Source organism: Macrotis lagotis, chromosome 1, assembly GCF_037893015.1.
Source record: "Macrotis lagotis isolate mMagLag1 chromosome 1, bilby.v1.9.chrom.fasta, whole genome shotgun sequence".
NCBI classification, from domain to species: Eukaryota; Metazoa; Chordata; class Mammalia; order Peramelemorphia; family Peramelidae; genus Macrotis; species Macrotis lagotis.
The window spans coordinates 141,469,061-141,493,364 of NC_133658.1; the positions used below are offsets into that span (position 1 = coordinate 141,469,061).

Here is a 24,304-nt window from a genome sequence, read left to right on the forward strand (position 1 = left end):
CCCTCCTGGTTTCCAATAGAACAATAGTGTTCCATGACATACATAACACCACAGTTTGCTAAGCCATTCCCCAACTGAAGGACATTCACTTGATTGCAGTTCTTTGCCACCACAGACAGGGCTGCTAGTTTTTTTTTTTTGTACTAGTGATGTTTTTACCCTTTTTCATTCCCCTCCCATCTTTATAGAACGTAAACTCCTTGAAGGTATTTTTGATCTTGAACTCCAGCAGCACACAAGGAGAGACACCAGTGGGAAAAATGAAGTGGCGAGGGAGCTCGGGCCAGGCGACCTCTCCGAGGGGCTCCCGGCCCCGCCCCTCCCCCTTCCGGCCCCTCCCCTCCCGGCCCCGCCCCTCCCACTTCCGGTCCTGCGCGCCTCGCGGACAGGCGTTCGCGCTGAGGCTCTGGGTGGACTGGGCCGTTGGCTGTGTCCGAGGAGGCCTGTGCCATGCTCTACCTCCTGGCCCTGTCGGCGGGGCTCAGCAGGCTGCTCACGTCGGGCTTCGGTGAGTTCCGGAGGAGTCGGGGACTCGGACCGCTTGTGAAGAAAGCGCTTTGCAGAGAGAGACCCGAAGGCCCGCCCGGCGCCCCCCGGGGCCTTGCTTCGAGGGCCTCCACCCTTGGGGGGGGGGGCGGTGAGAGAGGGGCCAGTGCCCGAGCCTCAGGGCCCCGCTTCTGAGCCTCGGTGACCTTCCACCCCTTAGCGCCAAAGTAGAAAACACTTGTGAAGCTGAAAGTGCTTAGTACCAGTACATTAGAATTAAATCAGGGGCCTCGGTCCGAGACGGGAAACGGGCCTTTTCCGCTGTCCCGGGGGGCGCCCTGGAAGAAGACGCAGGGAGAAGCGGGGGGGGGGGGGGGGGGGGGCTAGGCCGCAGCCGGGATTGGACCTTGGCTTTTCAAGCCCTAAGGAAGACTTCTTGCACCCCGTACCCTGAGGGCCAGTTGACAGTGGCCACCCGGGTGTGCCTGTGAGCACTGGACACAGCTGACCTGCCTTCCTCCTCTCTTGTCTCTCTTCAAATCTCACAAGAAGTCTTTACCAGTCTAACTTAATCATCTTTTTTTTTTTTTTTTTGCAAGGTTTGCCAAGACCACACAGCTAGGTAATTATTAAGTGTCTGTTGAGGTCAGGTTTGAACTCAGGTCCTCCTGACTCCAGGGCCGGTGCTCTATCCACTGCACCACCTAGCCGCCCCCAGTCTTCCTTAATCTCAGTGCCTTTCTTATGAGATTATCAATTCATTCTTTATCCTGTTTGTACGTAGCCGTGCACGTTGTTTCCCTTATTAGAGGGAGCTCCTTGAGAGCAAGGATTTTTTGATTTATTTTATTTGAAAAAAAATTTTGTGTCTGATACATTAATAAATGCTTATTGACTGACAGCTTGAAGTTAGATTTTACTAGTGTCTCTTCCACCTTTTCCCTTTCCTCACTTTTCCACCAGGAACCAGTCCAGGTACTTTTATTCATCAATTTTTTTTTTTTTTAGGTTTTTGCAAGGCAAAGGTGTTAAGTGGCTTGCCCAAGGCCACACAGCTAGGTAGTTATTAAGTGTCTGAGGCTGGATTTGACCTCAGGTACTCCTGACTCCAGGGCCGGTGCTTTATCTACTGCACCAGCTAGCTGCCCCCTATCAATTTTTTTTAATCAATGCTTTGTATTGATTCATATATGGCCTGTTTTTCAAATTCACAAATGACATCAAACTGGGAAGAAGAATTAACAAGTAGGATGACAGAGTCGATAGTCAAAACTTTTCTTAACCTTGTAAATGTTTAATAACCACCTTGAGGGAGGGAGAATATATGTATATATACACACATATATATATATACATACATATAATATATGCACAATGCACTTTTAAATTTAGTTTGCATTAATAACATTTTCTCCAAACAGTAAATCATTTCATGATTTGTAGCAATTTCTTGGGGTTTAATTGCACAAACAGAAAATTTAGCAATCAACTTTCTCAAGTTAGTAGGAGCTGTCTCCAGCTAGCAACAGGCTAAAAAAAAGTGGACCAAAAGAAATTATGACATTTATTAAAGAGAAATATTAAGCAATACATTTTGGTTTAAAAAGTCAACTTTAAGGAATTATGGGATACTTTGACCACTTTCATTGGGTAGCAACTTGAGGATGCCACTACCCAGAGAGAGAGAGCCATACCCAGCATTTCCTGCCTACTTGTCAGGTTGGAAGTTCCAACTTGACAAGTCACGTCCATAATCAGGAAGATTGACAAACCAGAAGGTGAATTTGAACATGATGTGGCTCTTCCCAACAAGATACTCTCCTCTCTTCCCCCTCCCTCTCCACACTTCAGTCCCTTTTGGTCCATTGTTTCCATGAATTCATTTCTGTTCTGGAATGCCCAGGAAGTATATTGTCTTTTTATAACCAATTAAATGTTGTTTTTCTCTGTGGAAAATAAAAAAAAGCGAACTTTACAAGTACAAGATGGAAATCCATGTCTAGATAGCAGTTCCTTTGAAAAAAGATATGGGTGTTTTAATAGTTTGCAAGCTCTTCGTGAGTCATAGGTATTGTTGTTTGTCTTTTGTTCTGGAAGACAACCATGACATCAGGGAGGTTATGCCATGATGTGCAAGTGAATTGGATTTGAGTGAGGAGGTTCTGTGCTAAGGCACCAGCTTCACTTTCTCCCCAGGAGCCATCTGGGTCCAGTGGCTAGATTTGTAGGACTGGAGATGGTCCTGGATGCTGTAGGAGACCTTGACCTTTTAGCACTAGATCTTTCGCAGGTCACAGTGACTTAATGCAAGCCCATTCAATAATTGAAGTAAGAGAGAGATGAGGCAAAGAAGTCAAGATTGACTACTCCCCCCAAAAAAAATTTAATCTGGGAAGGCACATATGTATTATAAGGCAGTCAAAAAATTCAATTCTTGCTTTGTCTCCATTAATTAAAATATAGTGTCCAGAAAAAGGATACTGTATCTATTATATTCAATAATGGTTAGACCACATCTGAAATATTATATTCAGACCTATGTACTGCATTAGAGTAAGGACATAGACAAACTGAAACACAAGTAGAAATGAGTGACCATGTTGGTAGTGAGACTATAAAGAACTTATTGGACAAATATTGATTGAAAATAGTGGAGATTATTTAGCCTGGAAAAGAAAAAAATAGATCACATTTGACTATTCTAAGGAAGCTAATTTCTCTTAGTCTCTGGTACCTCAGGAGTATGGATTAAGATGCCTTTCCAGCTTTAAATCCATGCTCCTGTGAACTGTTTCAAGTACTTGGGCTTTTGTGTGGGAAATAACATTTGACTTGTTTTGCTTTTCTGGAGGGCAAAATTGGATCAAAATGGCATCTTTTTGATTGACAATTAAAGCTATCCAAAACTGAATTTGTACTACCTTGAGAGGTTACTGAGTTTCTCATCATTAGAGGTCTTCAGGTAAAGGTTGCGTGGCCATTTGTTGGTGATATTAGGGGATTCCTATTCAGATGTAGGTTGTATTATATAATCTCTGAGGAGTTGAGAGAGACTAGAGTCATTTATACAGAGATGAGAAACACAAGGGAACAAATGATAGCAATAATAGCATTAAGAGAAAGTCAAGGAGAGAGTCTTAGGAGTCTCTGTGGTGAGAGATGATTGCTGAACCAGCAAGAAAAATGAGGAGTGTTCTGAACAAGTTGGAAAAGAATCAGGAGTGAGTAAATATTATAGAAGAGAAGCTGTTAACTGCTATATCACTCTCTTAGTTAAGTGTTATAAGGAAATAAATTTCTATCCTTTGCCTACCTATACCCTTGATTTTAATCACTGATTCACTGGATTATAGAACTATTAGTAACCTTAATAGTACTCAAATTTGTCTTCTGGACATCTTCACCTGAATGTTCCAATGACATTTCAGATTCAAGATACCTAAAACAGAATCTAGTATGTTGAACTGGGAATTCTGTGACTCAACCACATATTTTGTTGTGCATATCTTTAAGACAGGGATTCCTAATATGTTTCATGTTCCCTTTTGGCAGTCTGGTAAATCCTGTTTATCCCTGTTTATTTTAACTGTTATTAAATGCATAAAATAAAATACATAGACCTGTTACATTGAAATACGTTGGGGGGAAAAAGCAGACAAATTACATTGAAATAAAGTTATTAAAATATTTTTTAAAACAAGTTCATGTACCGCAGTTTAAGAAACCCCTGCATTAGGGTCATTCTTGACCTCTCTCATTCTTCCATATCTAATCTATTATTAATTTCTATCCAACTACTGCAAAATCTCCTGAATCTATCACCTTTTTCCTAATAAACTAACCACTACTCTAGTTTGAGAACTCATCATTCAATTATTATTTTTTTATTTTTAGGTGTTTTTTTTTTTTGCAAGGCAATGGGGTTAAAGTGGCTTGCCCGAGGCCGCACAGCTAGGTAATTATTAAGTGTCTAAGGTTGGATTTGAACTTAGGTACCCCTGACTCCAGGGCCGGTGCTCTATCCACTGCGCCACCTAGCCACCCCCTCATCATTCAGTTATTGCTAGAATTATTGTAACATTCTATGTCCAGCCTCAGATGATTTATTCAACCTGTTTCTCATGCTTAGAATATACTTCTCCCTTCTTTATTGTTTTCAAACCATTAGTGCCCCTACTTTCTCCAGTTACCTTGTGTTGTCTTAATCTGTGTACATGCTATGTATATATAACTTCATATTAGAATATAAAGCCCTTGAGAGTAATGACTTTTATTTTTGTTGTACTCCCGTTGTACAATGTTTTGTACATATTAGGTGCTTCTTGTCTAATTAAATTTCAGTATGGGCACATGAAGTTGGATAATTAAGGAAAAAGAAGCTGGAGATGATAGATTTGAAAAGAATAAGGGAGAACAGAGGGAAGGAAACAATGAGAAATGGAAGATGAAAATAAAATTAATAAAGAGTTAAAGGGAAGCAGTGTTAAGGAAAAAAGGATTGGGCAAATGTTGGAATATTTAATAAACATTTTATTGGACGCCACCATTTATGAAGACACGGTAGGTTCTGCTTTCTAACTACTATAGCTGTGAAAGTAGAAAGTAGAAAGCATCCTTTTTCCTGTTTTTTAATTTGTATTTGACTCTTAATAGCTGTATAGTAGCAGGTGGTGAAGATGTATAATTATAAAAAAGATGCAAGAAAAGTTTAGAGGTAAGGGTGAGTGAGGATAGAGAAAGAACTGCTTGTATCATTTGTAAAGAAGTGGAAGATCACAGACATGGAGAGAGTAGTGGGAAGTAGTCAAAATAAGGGGAAATTATAAGAATCTTGCTTTGACAAATTTTTGGCATTAAAAAAAAATCTAATTTCAGAGACAAATGGGGTTGAAATTTAGAAAAAGTTAAACCGGTTGTATAGGGAAGCTTAGAAATAAGGAATCTTTTGAAACTTATAAATGGAAGCCAGAGAACTGGTAGGTCCTGAAGTTAGATTATTTTAGTAATAAAAAACTTTTGCTTTCTCCAGATCATCAACAGTCATTCGTAGAGATCATAGTTCCAGAGAAGATCCCATCAAATTCAAGTGATTCAGACTCAGAATATGTAAGGAGCAGAATTACTCAGAATTCTAAGAATGATATTCTTACATTTTTAATGGTACTAAGAACCCTAACTTCCATAAGTAAGGTTATCAACATTAGCTATTAGCTTCATTGTGGGTCAGTGAGAATAAATTTATAAATTTTCAAAGTCATTTAGTAAGGTCTCTATTTAGCAAGTAATGTAGAGAACTAAGGTATTACATATTATACATCTTAACTCCCTCCTCCAAAAAGCCTAAAACTTTTCACTGGAAAATCCAGATATTTGAGGGGGAACAATGTTTTAACTTGATTTTATACATGGAATTACTTTAATTCTGTATGTTGCTTTCTAGATCAGGACTGACCAAAGTACAGCCCACAGTGTTATTTTGTGTGCCCCCCCATGGGTTTACTAAATGCTTTAGTAAACATAGCTGAGCTGCCAGAACTCTCATTAAAATGGCTAATCAAACTATATTGTCTACTGTTTCAATAAAAACTTTTAAAAGTAAAGCTGAATAGACTTTCATGAATATTGTAGTACTAATATGTTAAAAGTGTTCTGAAACAGTTAATGTATCTTCATCAATTTCTTATAGGGTGTCATGGCTTTTACTATGTAATTTATTTGCTAGGGAAGATGGAAAAAAAATAATTATTGCACGTTAAAAAAAAAACTTTAATTTTTTCCATATTCACTAAAGCATTTATCCTCTTTTATACCAAAAATACTCTTGTGCCTAAATGTAGGTTTGAGTCAGGTTCATGTGACAGACATTGACTTCCTCATTGTTTTTCTCACTCAGCTGTCCATCTATGACTTCAAACATTCTTCTTGGTCCACCTTCCCTCCCATGCTTGGGACTCTCTCCTCACCTCTGAAGTGTTTCTCAGTCCTTGCTAGTATCTTCTTTCTGCTTAATTATCTTCAACTTAACCTGTGTCTTTCCTCTTTTAGATTGTTGTTTGAGCATTGTCTCTTCCATTAGACTGTGAGCTCCTTGAGAGAAAGAACTATTTAAAAATTTTTTGTTTTGTTTTTTTGTTTTTAGGTTTTTTTTTTTTTGCAAGGCAATGGGGTTAAGTGGCTTGCCCAAAGCCACACAGCTAGGTAATTATTAAATGTCTGAAGCTGGATTTGAACTCAGGTGCTCCTGACTCCAGGGCCAGTGCTCTATCCACCTTGCAACCTAGCCGCTCCTATTTAAAATTTTTTTAAAATTATTTTTATCTTTCTTTGAATCTCCAATACTTGGCACATGATTGGTGCTTAATAAATGCTTGCTGATTTGACTTGGCTTAGCTACCCTCCATGGACTAGTCTAGCTAATTGTGGAGAGGCTTATTTTTAGCTAGTTGGCCACTAAGTGATAATTTATCTTTGTGATCTATACAACAGATAGAGATATATAATGACTTTCAAATCTTATGCCATAAAAATATAGATTTTTTTCCACTTCTTTAAAAATATAAAATGTTCTCCTTTTGTCCCTGTATGATGGAGGCAGAAGGTGAGAAAGTGAGAAGATTCTTAGAGTTTTATAGATTATTCATGGACATTAACTTTTAAATCTTCTAATATGAGGTCTTTGGGAATTGTGAAACCCTTTTAGGAAGAATTCTGTCCTTTTCCCATCTTTATTTTGTCTTTTTATTTCTGATATCATTCTCCTTTAGGAGGAGATTTTAATTTTCCTTCCTTTGTTGTATCATCATAAATATTCAAACTCCTGTATGGATTGTGGATTTTACTCAGGTTTTGGATTCCACATTTCATTTTCATTTCTCTTATAATAAATCTAGCTGCATCACAGTCTCATGGACTTTGATGTTGTGTTTGGTTAACAAGTAGAAAAATTACCTAAAGAACCTGAAAAGATCCTCTAAACTAAATATATACCTTAATATTTAGTAATTTTAAAGAAAATTGAAAAACAGAGTTTAGGACTAAGGATTGAAATGAAAGAGCTCACCACAATGATTCATCAGAATGTCATGAAACCTTTTTTCAAGAAGAAAGTAGGAAGATGTTGGTTTTGGCAAGCATTAAAATAGTATACGGACTGGATCTCTGATTTCACTGATATATAGAACTAAATACAGGTCAACCCTGAACAATCACCAAAAATTAGAATTAGCTGTCAAAAAGATAAGAAACAACTAGTTTGCCTGTTTGGAAGCAATAACATTTAAGATCCAACTCTAGGGGCGGCTAGGTGGCAGTGGATAAAGCACCGGCCCTGGAGTCCTGGAGTCGAGGAGTACCTGGGTTCAAATTCGGCCTCAGACACTTGATAATTACCTGTGTGGCCTTGGGCAAGCCACTTAACCCCATTTGCCTTGCAAAAAAACTTAAAAAAAAAAGATCCAACTCTAAAGCCTTTCAAGATTTTGGCTTGGAAGAGTTCAATTTTTTTTCAGAGCATTTTACATAGATCTCTACTAATAATTATTTTTTATGGTTATTGAAAAATCTCTTAGAGCATATAATCATGGATTTAGAACTGGAAGGGATCTCAGATCAAGTCCAGCTCTCTTATTTTACATTTAAAGAAACTGAGACCAAAACAGTTTAAGTAGTCTGACCAGGATCACATAACTACTAATTGTTTTGAGGCAGAATTTGATTATTTTTAATGAATGAAAAAAACAATTATTAAATACTATGTGTAAAGCACTGTTCTAATGAAGAAAGACATTGTAAATATCTCTTGAGTAATAGTAGATGTAAACATTGTTTTATTCTATAAACTGCTTTATTGACTTCTTGTTCTGGATATTCTAGGAAGGGATTTCTTACAATATTTCAATAGAAGGGAGAGTGTATACTTTACACCTCAAAAAAAGGTAAATGTTTATTCCATTAATTAATTTTAATTACTTTTAATTACATATAAGCCAATCCTACTTTACTGTGAAATGAGTGTTAGTAAAGTATTGAAGGTAACACTAAGATTGGAAACCTTGGTGAGTGGAAAGCTACTGAGAGGTCTAATGGAGGAGGCCTGAGAAAATACCTTTACGTTTGACAATTAAAAAAATGATTGGTAACTTTGAAAAGAATAATTTTAGTTGAATGATATGGTTGGAAGCTAAACTAGAAAAGATTTAGAAGAGGGTGAAAGGAGAAACAGCAGCACTAACTCTTACCTAGATTGCTTTCTTGGGGCAGCTAGGTGGCAATAGTGGATAAAGCACCAGCCCTGGAGTCAGGAGTACCCGGGTTCAAATCTGGTCTCAGACACTTAATATTGACCTAGCTGTGTGGCCTTGGGCAAGCCACTTAACCCCATTTGCCTTGGAAAAAACCTTAAAAAAAACTATAAAGTAGATTGCTTTCTCAAGGAGTTTAGCCACAAAAGAGATGATACGATCAAGTGAGAATTTCCTGAGAATCAGGGAGATGTGGGTGTGTTTATAGACAGCAAGAAAGTAACCAATAGAAATTGAAGATTAGTGAGAGAATGATAGAAGGGATTAGCTAATGAAAAAAGTGAAGAAAGGATGAAATCAAATAAAAGATTTCTTTGTGTGAGAGAAGTGAAGGGGCAAGATGGTATAGGAAGGAATCTGAGATAAGGAAGAAGGAGAAGATGGAAACCTAAGCAAATGGCCACAGTTTTTTCAGTGAAATGAGACAAGGCCCTCAAGAAAATGGGAGTAGGGTACACCATGGGAATCCTGAATGAGGAAGAATTTTAGAACAGCCATTGTGTGAGTGAAACAGTGAATGAATTAGGGAGGTATAAAAGGATTGCTTTGGGCAGTGAGAACCCAATTGAGATTATATAGAAATTTATAGTGGATCTGTCACTTTTATAGTGGAGTCATTACAATTTCATGATTTTCTCCAGTTCCATTCATCAACAAATAGGAAAAAAGACAACAAATGTGTGTGTGTGTGCACACACATGCATGCACACATGTCTTTGTGCTTGTACTTTGGATAATCCCTTTCTTTTTTTATGGCAATAGGGTTAAGTGACTTGCCCAAGGTCACCCAGCTAGGCAATTATTAAGTGTTTGAGGCTGGATTTGAACTCAGGTTCTCCTGACTCCAGGGCTGGTGCTCTATTCACTGTGCTACCTAGCTGCCCAGGTAATCGCTTTCTTTTGTGTAGATGAGGTGGGGTGGAGAATAGGCTTGGGAAATAAGTAAACTAAGGAACTAGGAAGTTTGAGAAGTTTCAGAATGATACCATGATAGGAGGCCAAGAGCATTTTCAGTGATACCAGTGGAGTAAAATGCATTTGGTTTAGTCTATAGCAAGAATGTCAAGATTTACAATTCAGCCTCTCCCTGCCCCCCTCCCCCATGTCTGTACATTGATAAATGGACAAGAATTTTATGTTTCTTGATTATCAACAGACAAATTAAAGATTATTGATATTTTAACAACTGTGTGATTCTTAATCCTTCTGTCCTTTTGTCTTCCACTTTGATGCTATCGCAGAAGCAGAAGGGGGCCCACGTGAAACTGAAGGTCATTTAAACTTTTAAGTTTCATGGGTTGTCGTCAAAAAAAAAAACTATCGCTAGATGACCAGTCTACAAATGCGAAACATTTTGATAATCAGCAAAGTTAGTTTCAGAAAATAGATTCAATATGTTTCGGGGCCCAAATTCAATGTCTTTCTAGCATGGTAGAAACTTTCAGAACTTATGGTCTACTGGCATAGCCTTTGAAAATCCATAGTCATGACAATGCTTCAATAAGACATTTGAGTAAGACTTCATAGACATTTTCTCAATGGAGGAAAGTGATCCATAATACTTAGAACCTAATATTACAGACTCAAATGTGCTTGTTGGTTCTCATCCTATGTTATCAAAGAAGACCAAGATGATATCACTATGTTTGAGACAAATTACAGTGTGTCTGACTATGACTGGTCAGACCAATATGAGCTCAGAGTGCTTTACCATGGGGTGGACACAAACAGTTCATGTGAATACCTGGAGTAGGTATTCTAAAATTATGTCACATTTCCTTTGAACCTTCAGTTGTATTTTCCTCGTAGAGTGTGGCACCCTCACCAATGAGGGCATGCCATACTCAGTAAATCTTGTGCCAGTGTCTTCCATGCTGTACTATTAATTCTGAATTTCTTGAGACCTTCAGGGTGACCCAGTATCACTTCTTCTGACCCCCTTGTGAGCGCTTGCCCTGTGTGAGTTCTTTATAAAATAGTCTTTTTGGCAAGTATGCTTCTGACATTCTAGCAATATGTCCAGCCCATTGTAGTTGCACTCTCTGTAATAATATTGGAATGCTAGGCAGTTAAGCTTGAGAAAGGACCTCAGTGGCTGGTATCTTCTCCTGCCAGGTGATTTCAGAATCTGCCTAAGACAATTTAAATGGAAGCAATTCATTTTCCTGATATGGCGCTGGTAGATTGTCCAAGTTTCACAGGCATATCGCAGTGAGGTTAGCACAATGGCTCTGTAGATTGTCAATTTGGTAGTTAGTCTAATATTTTCTTTCTGGAGCCTCCCAAATATTGAGTTAGCTCTGCAATGCATGTGTCAACTTCATTGTCAATGTGTACTTCCCTGGAAAGGACACTGCTCAGGTAAGTGAATTTGTCCACAGTACTCAAAACTTACCCATTTGCTGTAATTGATGGTTCCACATATGGATGGTGTGGTGTTGGTTAATGGAGCAACTGTGTTTTCTTGGTATTATTTCTTAGACCAAAATTAGTACAAGCAGCAGAGAATTGATCCATACTATATTGTATCTCAGTTTGAAAGGCTGCATTGAGTGTACAATCATCTACAAACAGAAAATCATGCTCCAACACTCCCTCCACTTTGGTCTTGGTTTGTAGCCTTTTCAAGTTGAAGAATTTACCATCAGCAATGGCAGCTGACCTTGAGGCCATGTTCATCCTCAGTGAAAGCTTTGATTACTTGGCTGAAAACATGCAAATAAGCATGGGAGTAAGGACACATCCTTATGTCACTCCATTAGTGACTGGAAAATCTTGAGAGCATTGTCCACTATCCAGAACTTGGACAAGCATGCTGTCATGAAACTGATGAACTTCTCCAAGCCCAAATTTTGACATAATTTTCCATAAGCTCTTGTGACTTAACAGCATTAAAGTCTTTGGTTCAGTTTTCCCTCCAAGTTAGCAACAAACTGTTCCTGCTCAGAGAGAGACATTAATCTCTTGAGATTAGTTCTTCTAATATTCATTTTACCTTGGGGTTACCACTTTGTTTGAATGTGAATATTTAGCTTGGAGAGGATGACTCTGTGATCAGTCTAGCACTCTGCCCTACACATTGCCTTTGTCACTCTCATATCCTGTTTGTCTCTTCTTACAACCACATTTCCAATAGATGCAATGTTTGCTATGAGGGTGCATTTTTGAAGTTTTATTGCATTTAGGTAAATGGAAGGCAGTATTTGTGATGAGAAGGATATGAGATGCACAAATGTTCAGTATTACTGTTGCTGTTTCCAACTCCATTCCTCCCAAAGACTCCTTTCCACGTCTGGTAGTCTGAGTCTAGCAGTACCCAGAATTATAAGCTTATTCTCTTCGTACGTTAATAACATGGATCTCTAGGTTTTCATAAAATTTATCTTTGACTTCATCGTGGTTTGTCATGGTGGGAATATAGGCATTGATGCCGGGAGCATGTCATGAACCTGTTATCCACTCCTTTTGGTAGGTATTGAAGAATGTTGACTAGATTAGTTTTGATTGCAAAACCCAAATCTACAGAAAATCTCCAGCTTCAGTGCACTCCCTTTACTGAGACCACTCCAGAAAAATGTGTGTCCAGCTCTGACCTTCATTTGCCAACCTTGTATCACTCAAGGCTGCTATTTGGATGTGATACCTGCTTGAGTTCTCTTGAAGCAAGAACTTTTCAACTTTTAGGTGTAGTGAATCTTGTGTTGTCTGTGATCACACATTCTGTGAACCAGTGGTGAATGGAATTTTTTTTGAAGAAGTTTTTGTACATTTTTTTTTGTTTCAACTGCACTGCAGGATTCTCCACCTGCAACAGTCATCAGCCCAGGGTTATGTAAGCAGAAAACTTTTAGGGCACCTTTTCTAGCCCCTTTCTCACATCAGGAGGTGAGCAGTGTGATCCTTTAAAGGACTGCTCGGTCACCCAGGGGGCTGCTGAATCTCCCTGCTGCTTTCAGTGGGGCAACAACCCTATGACTTGGACCACCTTGTGTGGTACCGTACCTTCTGCTTTGTCACTTACCTGTTGCCACATGACTTTGAGGAATGGTAAAGTATGAGTGATGTCTTTTGTTGCCTGCTAAATTGGATTTAAGTGAAGTAGAGCTGCATGAAGTCATCTGCCTCTCTCTTCCAAAGTCATCATAATCCAGTGCAGCAAGACAGAGTCAAGACAATTGGTGATGGCTCTAGATGGCAGTGGATGGCCTTGGCATCTTTGATGTTTAACCAAGCTCTAAGCTCTCCAACAGCATCTGCTTCAGCTGCCTTCATGGTGGTTGGAATGAATCCACCTATTCCACCAGAGGAAGACTTCACAGGCTTGGGGTAGACATCCCCCACTACTCATCTATGAATTTGAGACTCCTTCAATCTGGTTTAAGCTGACCTGCAGAAATGTTTACCAGGTATGGCAGCTGTGTATGCTACAGCTTCTTGGAGCCACAGATGAGAGATAACAGACATCAAAGAAGGAAAGCAACCTTGAAAAGGGCTTGGCAGTCTTTATCAGTCCTCATACTGCAGGTCCTAGTCTTCCTTGACCATACCCTACACCCCAAATGTGCTTGTGGAGGGGGTAGAAATGACCAAAAGACAGGAAGGTAGCCATATTGGACCAAGTATGTCTCTGCTAAAGGCAATACAGTTGTGAGGGCATTAAGGAACCAATATATAGGGTACCTGAAGGAGGGAAAGATATTAAAGGATAACAATTTTTGTACCTTATTAATAATAAAAAAAAGACAACCAAAAGAAGTACTGAACTGGTGCCAGGCATCCCATCTGTACAGAGAATTCCTATGAGAATCATTTATACAGGATAGATCCCAGATGGCAGAGAAAATATAGGGACTTGACTGACCTCTTGCAAATTTTCCACCAAACAATTTTAAACAACACCTCAAAATAAATTCTGGAGTGGCAGAACCTACAAAAGGAGGAGGTAAAGAAGACAGCTTAGAAGGTTGTCAGGAAAGATCTATCACAACTGTATGAGAATAGAGCCCAGGTAGTACCTTGGCAAACAGGAGCAGGTATTAGGAGCACCCATATCAACAGAGGCAGGGACTGAACCCCAGACAGGAAAGAATTTCAGGGTCCCTTTGCTAGCATTGGGTGCAGGACTGATGGATTGTCCACACTTGGACCTGGGTCGCAGTTATAGAGTAAAGAAGAGCATTAGTACTCCAGAGCCTGAAACAGCAGGGAACACTGCCATAGTTTTTAATGATATGTTATAAGGACTCATGATACTCATGTCTGATCACTTCAGTTAGAGGCACAATTTCTTGCTCCTAAATGAAGTATACAAGAAATCAGGTAATAAAGAGCTATTACCTCCCACATGAGATTTTTTTATTCCATCAAAATTACTTTATATTCATTTATCTGAAACCTACACTAAAAACAGTGTTTCAAGAGAAGGGATTGCTTTAATTTTTGGTTTTGTATATCTAGCTTCTAGCATAGTACCTGGCATATAATCCTCAAATACTCAAATGAGTCAATGAAATCACAGTATGTAAATAATCCATGCCTCCCTAACCTGCTTTTATTGTTCTCCTCCATTTATTTTACCACTGAGGATCTACTCAGATGTCAGGGAACTAACTCGGGTACCCACCACTGGAATACTCTGAATGTCTATTCATCATCCCTCTCTTGCTACAGCCCATCTTTTTTTTTGACATAAAATCTCATATGTATGTAAAGATGGGGGATAGCTAGTTATAAAAGCACCTGCAAGGTGATATTTTGTTCTACTGTGTCAATTTGTTTTTTATTTTTTGCTTATGATCAATAAAGGAGAGGCACAGTGGAGTGTTAAATTCATTGAGTTAATTTTAACTTTCAGACAATTTCAATTCAGTCAATTCAGTTAATTTTGGAATGCTAATTTCTTTTTTACCTTGGTTCATGTGAGTGGGTTTTTCTGAGAGAATCCTGCTCATTTTTTTAATAGCACAACAGTATTCCATCACAATCATTTGCTACAATTTTTTCCAGACATTTCCCTCTTGATGGACACCTACTCAGTTTTCAATTCTGTCACCACAAAAAAGAACTTCCATAAATATTTTTTTGTCCAGATCCTTTTTTTTTAATCTCTTTGAGATAAAGACCTAGAAGTGGTATTTCTGGGTCAGAAGTATGCATGGTTTTGTAGCCTTTTGGGCATAGTTCCTAATCACTTTAAAGATTAGGTGGATAGTTCACAACTCCACAGTCTCTCAATTTTTCCAAATCCTCTCCAATATTTTTCTTTTCTGTCATATTAGCTAATCTGATAAGTGTGAATGGTACTTCAGAATTCTTTTATTTACATTTCTCTAATAGTGATTTAGAGCATTTTTCTTTTCATATGGCATATCCTTAATTCTTTATCTGAGAAATAAGGCCTTTCTCAGAGAAACTTACTATAATTTTTTTTCACTATGATTGCTATTTCCCTCCATTCCGTTTTCCTCTTTTATTTTCCTCTTTCTCTCCTTTTATGCTGTCCATCCTCAAAAGTGTTTTACTTCTGACTATTACCTTTCTCAATCTATTCTGTCTTCTATTATAACAACTTCCTGCACCCTCCTTCTTTTATACTTTTTCTGTAGAATAACATAGATTTCTGAATCTAGTGAAGTATGTATGTTATCCCTCTCTGAGCCAATTCTGATGAGAGTGAGTTTCAAGTCTTCCTTCCCACACACGCACCTCCATCTTTCCCTCCATGGTATTTTTTTAAATTTGCATTTCTCTAATAAATAATGATTTACAGCATTTATAATATAGATAGCTTTGATTTCTTTGTCTGGAAATTGTTCATATCTTTTGATTGTTTATCAATTGGGGAATGATTTGCATTTTTATAAATTTGTGATCCATAACCTGACATTTATCACTTTCCTTTTTTTTTTCGTTACCTTTGTCAAATTGATAGATAAGATATTCTATCTTAGAGTTGTTTTAGTTTTCATTGTTCTAATTTTTAGTACTTTGGATAGTTTTTTCATATAGTGTTTGATCACTTGGATTTCTTCCTCTGAAGATTGCCTGTTCATATCCTTTGACCATATATCTTTTGGGAAATTACTCTTTTATAAATTTAACCCAGTTCTTTCTATGTTCTAGAAATGAGATCTTCAGAGAATTTGCTGCAAAACTATGAGAGTCTTAGGGATCCCATTGGAAAATATATTGATGGTGGGAGAAGGGGAAGCTGGGTTGGAGGTCCTGAAGTAATTCTAGTAGTGATGGATTGGTTGAGTTTGTCTACAATTATTATTTGTAAAAGTTCTAAGTGTCTTTTTCCACTTCTTGTCATTAATGTGCTTTCTGATTTGGGAGCTTCTAATATGAGAGAATATGGGGAATATGGGAAGCTACTCCCAGGAATCATTTCACTCTGTTATTTTTCTTAGTATTCCCTTTCTATTGATTTTTTTAGGAGAAAATAAAAATATCAGTCCTATTTCATTACTTCAGGGAACTTCCAGTTTTAACTTCTTCAGTGATGATAGCTGGTCTTAGAGAGTTACTTGAGTCACTGAGTGGTTAAGTCATGTGCCCAGGATTATACAACCCTGTACTTGGATACCAGAAATCTTCCTGAGTACAACTCAAGGCTTATCTGTGGAATTCTTGATTATCTTTTCATTAATTATGAAATGAATAATAAAGACATCTAGTGGAATATGATAGAGACTTGAGGCAGCAATCAATTCTAAATTGTCATATTTTGCCACCAGTTACTCTGCCTGGTTTTGACTCCACAATCATCATCATCATTTATTCTAATTTATTCTGTTGGGATAAATAATCCTTCATAAGAAGGGAAGTTGGATTGGAGTGGCAGCATGGAGGAATAAATGAACTGAAATGGTGAGAGATGGGGGGATTTTGGAATGGACAGAATAATAACATGTGGAATATGGAGAGACATGTATCAATATCTCCAGCAATATTATTTGATAATGCAATCAGAAATCTTTTTTTCTTTCTTTGGATAATAAAAACAAATGAATAATGCAGCTTTAACAACTCAAATTTTCTTGTTTTTTGTTTTCCTCATAACCAGATTGTTTTTGCCAGATGATTTTGTTGTCTATATGTACAATCGTGAAGGTGCTTTGTATTCTAATTCCAAAAGTACTATGGTAAGATTCATGCTTTATATCTTATGAATTTTTCATTTCTTTTTGTTTTAGTACTTAGAGTGGGTATTTTTCTAAGAGACAGTATGATGTAGTGGATAGTGGGCCAGAACTGAAAACAGGAAAATCTTGCTTTATCCAGACATTGATATATTGTCTGGGTGACTAAGAGAAAGTTATTTTACCTCATTGGATTTTAGTTCAATTTTCATTCATCTGTAATATGAGAAAATCAAATAAGCTCTAAATAAGAGACTAGATTAGTAATGTCAAATCCAAATGGAGTGACCAAAATAAGGGTCACTGTAGTTTCATATCAGTTTACAAAACCACATGTTAATATTATCTGCATCCTATTGTATTTTAATTTATTTTATCAAAAATTTCCCTATTGAATTTTATTTTGGTTTGATTGGACTCAAAAGAGTCCCACAGGAAAGCACTGGACTAGATAATCTCAAAGGTTGTTTCCATCTTCACATGTTCTCAGGGCCCTATGAGCTTTTAGACTGTAAATCACAGATTAATTGTTGATCTGTATTGATGGAGGAAGTTGTTTAAATAGATAAAAAACCAAATCTTGTACAGAACCCACAACATAATATTTTTATGCAAGGACTAAAAGCATTCACTAACACATAGAAATATTTGGAAATACCCACTGTAAAAATGGTGATGGAAAATAGTATTAGAACATCACTAGCCGGTGTGTAGTTTCATCAAAACTCAATCTCTAATCTGATCAACCATAGATTCATTTTCTTAAACTGGCACTAAGAAATGAACTACCAATAGAATTAAATTTCCCAGTTAGTAGTTATAAAGCATTCATTAAAATCTTTTGGTGGAGTGTATGAGTGACATTTCAAAAATTGACCTCAAACACTTGCTAAATGTAGTATGATTCTATAGATGGTCAATATTATTTGACATCTTAGTCACATCTTTGTCTTTGTTAGCACCTCTGCACCTTTTAGGCCTTACAGAATAATAGATAAGAGAGAGAGAGAGAGAGAGAATATGAATGAAAACAATAAACATTCAAAACAAGGTAGGGAGATTTTATAATACTGCATTTCTGCATGTATAAGATGACTTTTTTTGGAGGCCTAAATTTTGAAAAAAAATTATTACATAAAGTTATTGAACTCCTTTAATTAAATAATTTCTTCTTGCCTCCTGCTGAACCATCTTTGTGGACACAGGAATTCCAATGGCTCTTTGCTCTTCAATCTATCCCTTAAATTCCCTTTGTAAATCAGGCAATTTTGCTGACTTGCCTCTAATGACCTTCTTATGTAGTGGCATTTTCAGTAGGGTTTTTTCTTTCTATTGCCAATTTTGAATTATTTTCTCAGTTGGAGGAAGACCAAACTTACGTTCAGCAGCATGATTTCCCATTCACTTTTGCAACTGAAACAGTAATTGTACAAAACAGTATTGTACAAAAACCTTTTCTGAGCCATTTCTGGACAAAATGTGGCAAAATGTAACCTAATATATGGAAACAATGAGTATAAGACAACAAGGGCAAAAAAGCAGGAAATGCAAGTAAAAAATTCTGCAACCACTGTATAAGATGCTCCCAGTTTTTAGACCCCAAATTTTTCGAACAAGGTTATGTATGTCTTATACATGGGGAAATAAAGTAACTTCTTTATTTTTTTAGAGGGATTATCTGAGTTTCAAGAAAATGAATCTAATCAGTTTTCCGTACAAAAAATACAAAACTACATTACCCTAAATTTCAAACAAATATAGCTTTTTTAGTAGAGACTGGCATATAACATGGGATGTGTGATACATATCTCTTTTAAGAGAGAGAGAAATAAATATTTTTTCTCCTTTTTTAATGTTATTTTATTTTATTTTTTTCTATACATGTAAAAATAATTTTCAGCATTCATCATTTTATAAGATTTTGAGTTCCACATTTTTCTACCTGCTTCCCTTCTCTTCCATCCCCCACTCAATGACAGTGAGCATTCTGATAATGGCAATGCATGTACAATCATGTTTAATCATTAATTATTTAATCATGTTGTCAAAAAAGAATAAGGACTAGAGGGGGGATATATGAGAAAGGAAGAAAAGCAACATAAAACAAGTTTGCAAATATGACCCAGTTCTTTATATATTTTACATATGAGTTCTTTATCAGAAATACTAGCTATGAAAATTGTTTCTCAGCTTTCTGTGTTCCTTCTAATCTTGGCTGCATTGGTTTTATTTGTGCAAAAATTTTTGCATTTTATAATATTCTCTATTTCTTGTTTGGTATAAACTTCTCCCCTCTCCATAAATCGAACAGATAAGCTATTGTTTTCCTAATTAGTTCATGGTATCACCCTTTATGTCTAAATCATATACCTATTTTGACTTTATTTTGGCATAGGAAATGAGATGTTGATCTGCATTATTTTTGTCAATTAGTGATTTCTTATCCCAGAAGCTTGAGTCTTTGGGTTTGTTCATCAATCAGTAGATGACTATACTCATTTACTACTGTTTCTTTTGTCCTTAGTCTAGTCCACTGCTCCACCACTCTGTTCCTTAGCCAATGCCAAACTGTTTTGGTGTCTGCTGCTTTATAAAAGTTTTTTAGATTTGGTTTGGCTTATTTTTTCTCCTTTAGGAAAGAAAATTGAGATCTCATAATGGGAACATTTATTATGTATCGGGTGTTATAAGAGATAAAGAATACAAGACTCATAGGTACAATATAAGAATAAAAGAAAAAATGAATCATGATTCAGACATTGTTATGTGACCTTTTAAGCAAATCATATAACTTTAGTTTCTTTGTAATAATATAAAAATATTTATGTCGCCAGTTTCACAGAGTTGTTCATGAAATGAAAAAAATTCCAAAAAGATACTTTATGTTAGATCCTAGACTTAAAGCTAGAAGGGATCTTAGAGGCCATGTAGTCCAGCCTTCTCATTTTATCAATGAAGAAAGTAGCAAGGACTTTGCCTAAAGTCACACAGGTAGTAATAATTAGAGGTGGCATTTAAACTCAGATCCCCTAACTTATAAGCCAAACCTTTATCTGTTACACCATATTACCTCCTTTTTTTAGCCTTGAAAAAAATGTAGGAGACTTGACTGCTATTATTAAATATTGCAAGAATTGACATGTGGAAGAATTGAAATTGTTTTCCTTCTACCTAAGGAGAACCAAGACTAGAAGTTAGAAATTGTAGGGAAAGATTTTCAATATTTTCAGCATTTACATTTTTAAAAAGTGTAAATAGTTCCTTGGCACTGGAAATTTTGAAGCAAAGATGTGATAACTACTTGGGAATGATGTAAATGACTTTAGATTGGAGTAGGGCAAGTCTAATGATATGGTCATCCAATCCTTCCTGATATAACCCTGTGTGTGATATAGGTAATAGAATTATGCTTCCATTTAGAAAATTTTAGGTTATAGATTGTGACTTAGACAATAAATTTCAGAACTCAGACTTGGGAAGTCACTTCTTTGAATTCCAAGTTGAGCACTTTATAAAGTCTAAATACTTTCTAAAGTATCAGTCTGTTCCTAATCAGAACAAATACACTCAGTCATTTTTATCTAGTTCCACCCTGGAGGTGAAGCAGGTTGGAACTGAAAAGACATGTTTATGTGTTAACCTTGCCATGCTGAATTTTGTGAGTAATCCAAACATCTTAAATTATCTATGTAAAAAGTATGCTTAAATTCATTGTACATTAGTGCAAATTATATTTATTCATTGAGGATTGTGAAATGAATGATTTACTCTGGAGGTGGAAAATGGAATAGGAATCTCAAAAATATTTAAAAAAGAATAATTCTTAGGGGTGGCTAGGTGGCACAGTGGATAGAGCACTGGCCCTGGAGTCAGGAGTACTTGAGTTCAAATCTGGTCTCACACAATTAATAATTATCTAGCTGTGTGGCCTCCTTGCAAAAACCTTAAAAATAAAAAAGAATAAGTCTTAATCTCTAAGAAGATAGTATTAATGACCCATGTGAAACTGTGGGAGATTCTTTGGTTTTAGGGAACCATTACTAGATTAGTTATATAAAAATATAAAATATATAAAATGCATATAAAAATGCAAAAGCATTTGTGAAAGACCCTAAGGGACTGTGAAAGAGCTGGTTAGAACTAGTTTCCAAATAACCTATTTGTCTTTTTTTCCTCCCAGAAATATTGTAACTACCAAGGACACATTGCAGGTTTCCCAAATTCAGTTGTCACACTCCACGCCTGTTCTGGACTCAGGTTCTTTTTCTATATGTGGTTGATTATAAAAACCATAGTGAATTTACTATGCTTAAAGTAGATATATGTGCAGAGTTGTGGTAGTAGTTACAGAATGAAAACCTGGATGAGATTTTCTTAATTATCTTCATCTACCAGAGTAATATCTGAATATTATCAGACTTCCAAGGTTCATTCACCCATTCTCTTGATTTTGAGGGCAAAAAGTTTCACTTGACTTCAATGAAACCATTCAAGAATCCATTGAGTGAACAATTCATGCTCCTTTTTTGTAATTTTAGAGAAATGGAAAAATGATTTTTATGAAAAAAGTGTTGCAATTGCCTCTTTGAAATAATTTCTCTGATCTTCTAAGGCAAATGAGGCCATGCTGGATACATTGTCTCTTGTGGAGTTCTTGGCACATTCTGATCCTAGTTTTAGAGGGGTATGATTTTTCTCTATAGTCTAGAGAACAGGAGAGTTGTCTGTACTGAAGGCAGAAATGCATATATTTTTAACTATCATGTGACTTCTTTCCCAATATTTAGCACCACATATTCCTTTGGACACAAACATGTCACAATGGCTTAATCTCTTGAATATGATTTTTCTCAGAATCTTTTCTGTTTTCTAAGATTCCTTTGATAAGATCATAGGTCTGAAGGGACTTCAGAGGGCACCTTGAATTAGAATTCAAACCCTTTATTTGACAGATGAGTAAACTCATCTTTAAGGATGGTTAAGAGACTTGCTAGTACCTCCCCTAACTATCCTGTATTTAACTTACTTTGCTTTCATTTCTATTTGTCTTTTTTTATATATTTATTTTGTATGTACTTATTATGTGTCCTTATTGTAAATCCCCCCCCCCCCATTTAAAATTTAATCTGTATTGCTTTGGGAATTTTTTTATTCATTGTTTTGGTATTCTCTAAGATAGACAAAAGTATTTGCTGAATTCTTGTCATCTGCAAATCTATCAGAATATGTTTAATTCTTTCTGTTTTTAAACTTCTTTTATTTTACAGAGGATTACTGCAGTTTGAAAATGTTACTTATGGAATAGAGCCCCTTGGATCTACAGGTGGATTTGAGCATCTTATTTATCGATTAAGAAGTGAAAACACAGATCTTGCTGTTTTAAAAGATAATAATAAACATATGGAATCAGAGAACCTGGAATATAAAGTTGTCTCTAGTGTTAAAGTGAGTTCTAGAAAGGTATCATTACTTCCAAAGATTCTATTATTTTTTTTTAAGGTTTTTGCAAGGCAAATGGGGTTAAGTGGCTCAAGGCCACACAGCTAGGTAATTATTATTAAGTGTCTGAGGCCAGGTTTGAACCCAGGTACTCCTGACTCCAAGGCCGGTGCTCTATCCACTGCACCACCTAGCCGCCCCTATATTACTCTTTTACTTAAAATGTTTATGAAATAACTAGGGTGTTGTGATATCTCTTTGTGGTAATCATCCTTTCAGCCTTTATTCACTTTTTGGTGACCAATTTGCCTTTATATTCCTCTTTGTTCCCATCTTTAATTCCTAAGGAACCTTTCTTTAAGCATCTCCTTTGTGGGTCTTTCATCCATATGCTCACAGAGGTCAGCATTTTTTGATTCTGTTTTAAATTGGCTACCTAATATAGTACTGTGTTCAATGTGAACTTAAATACAAGTCATTTTTTAAAAGCATAGTACATTCCTCAAAATACAGTTACAAAGAGGATTGTGATAAAGATGATATTGTAGGGAATTATAGGGGATTCCTAGCATATTCAGCAACTACAAACCTCTGTAGTCATTTAAATGATAGCATTATACTCGAGTAATAAAATCAGTATAAAATATTTTAGACATTGTTTATATGAAGATTTCAAAATTCTTGGCATTTTGTAGATCAGGGGTTCTTATAATTTTTTTACGTGTCATGGATCCCTTTGGCAGTAAGGTGAAAACTATAAACTACTCAGAGTTATGTTTTTAAATAATGGAAGGAAATGCTAAATTTCAGTTAGTGAAATTTAGGTTAGTGAAAGTAAGGATGTAAAGTTTTTTCAATTCAAGTTTGCAAATTCCCTGAAAGCTTAGCTCCATACTAAGAACCTTTGTTGTTGGTAGAGGGCTCAAGGGAATTTCTGGGTGATTCAAAATGACATATAATATATATTTAATCCAACTCTATCGGAATCATAAATTGGACTTAAAACTAATATGCTAGTAATCATAAGCATCTAGTTAATATTGCTTGCTTTTTCTAAGCTTTACAGAGAACCTTGTTCATATTATCTCTAATCCTCATAACTCTGGTAAGTAATATAGGTATTACCTCCATTTTACAGATAAGGAAATTAGGACTCAGAGATTGTTCATGGTCATGAAACAAATAATTTGAACTCAGCACTCTTCCTACTATAGTCTGCTGTCTCTCCAATTATTAGAATTGAAAATTCTGGAGGGGGGACGGAAAAGGAGGGGGGAAAAGGAATGGATTAGGGAGAAAGGGTGGGAGGGATGATTGATGGCCCATGTTTCTTAATGTTATCATAAATAGTATAAATGGATGTGATTTTTTTTTTCAGTTGGGGAGTTTCTCCAGCACAAGAAAGGGTCATTTCAATTAATTCATTGAGATAGCTTTATTAAAAGTAGTAATTTATATATTGATTTGTTAATAACAGGACCTAGAAGTCTTAGCTTGACATTTTATTTTTCCAGTTATATGTTTTGAAAGTTTTTCAACACTTATTCACATACATATGCACATTTATCAGTTACATTATTTCCTTGCACCCTCCCTTCCCCCCCCCTCAGTAGTGAACAGTCTGGTGAACATTGTACATGTATACATTTGTGTTTAACATGTTTACAGATTAATCATTTTCTATATGAGGAATTAGGAGTAGGGGAAAAGAAAGAAAACCATGAGATAGGAAGAAAAAAACAGAAATTTTAAAGAACTGACCATAGTGTTCACTCAGATTTTGTAGTTTATTCTTTTGTTTTGTTTTGTTTTTCTTCATCTGGATTTGATCAACATTGTCCTTAATAGGTTTCCCCTAGCTCCCTGAACTGCTGAGAGCAGCTGCATCCATCAAAGTTGATCAACCCACAATGTTGTTGTTAATGTGTACAGTGC

General features: G+C 36.4%; 1 protein-coding gene across 2 annotated transcripts in view; it reads left to right on the forward strand.

Annotated features, from left to right (window-relative positions):
• The first annotated feature begins 378 nt into the window (after positions 1 to 378).
• The window catches only part of LOC141504149 (disintegrin and metalloproteinase domain-containing protein 32-like), a 104,883-nt gene continuing 80,957 nt past the window's right edge, over positions 379 to 24,304 (forward strand). For both annotated transcript variants that reach the window (XM_074208975.1, XM_074208977.1), the window contains exons 1-6: positions 379 to 508; positions 5,516 to 5,592; positions 8,359 to 8,420; positions 16,855 to 16,933; positions 21,111 to 21,187; positions 22,198 to 22,375. In XM_074208975.1, the coding sequence (XP_074065076.1) occupies positions 451 to 508; positions 5,516 to 5,592; positions 8,359 to 8,420; positions 16,855 to 16,933; positions 21,111 to 21,187; positions 22,198 to 22,375 (531 nt within the window). In that variant the 5' untranslated portion in view covers positions 379 to 450. The remainder of the gene's footprint in view (positions 509 to 5,515; positions 5,593 to 8,358; positions 8,421 to 16,854; positions 16,934 to 21,110; positions 21,188 to 22,197; positions 22,376 to 24,304) is intronic.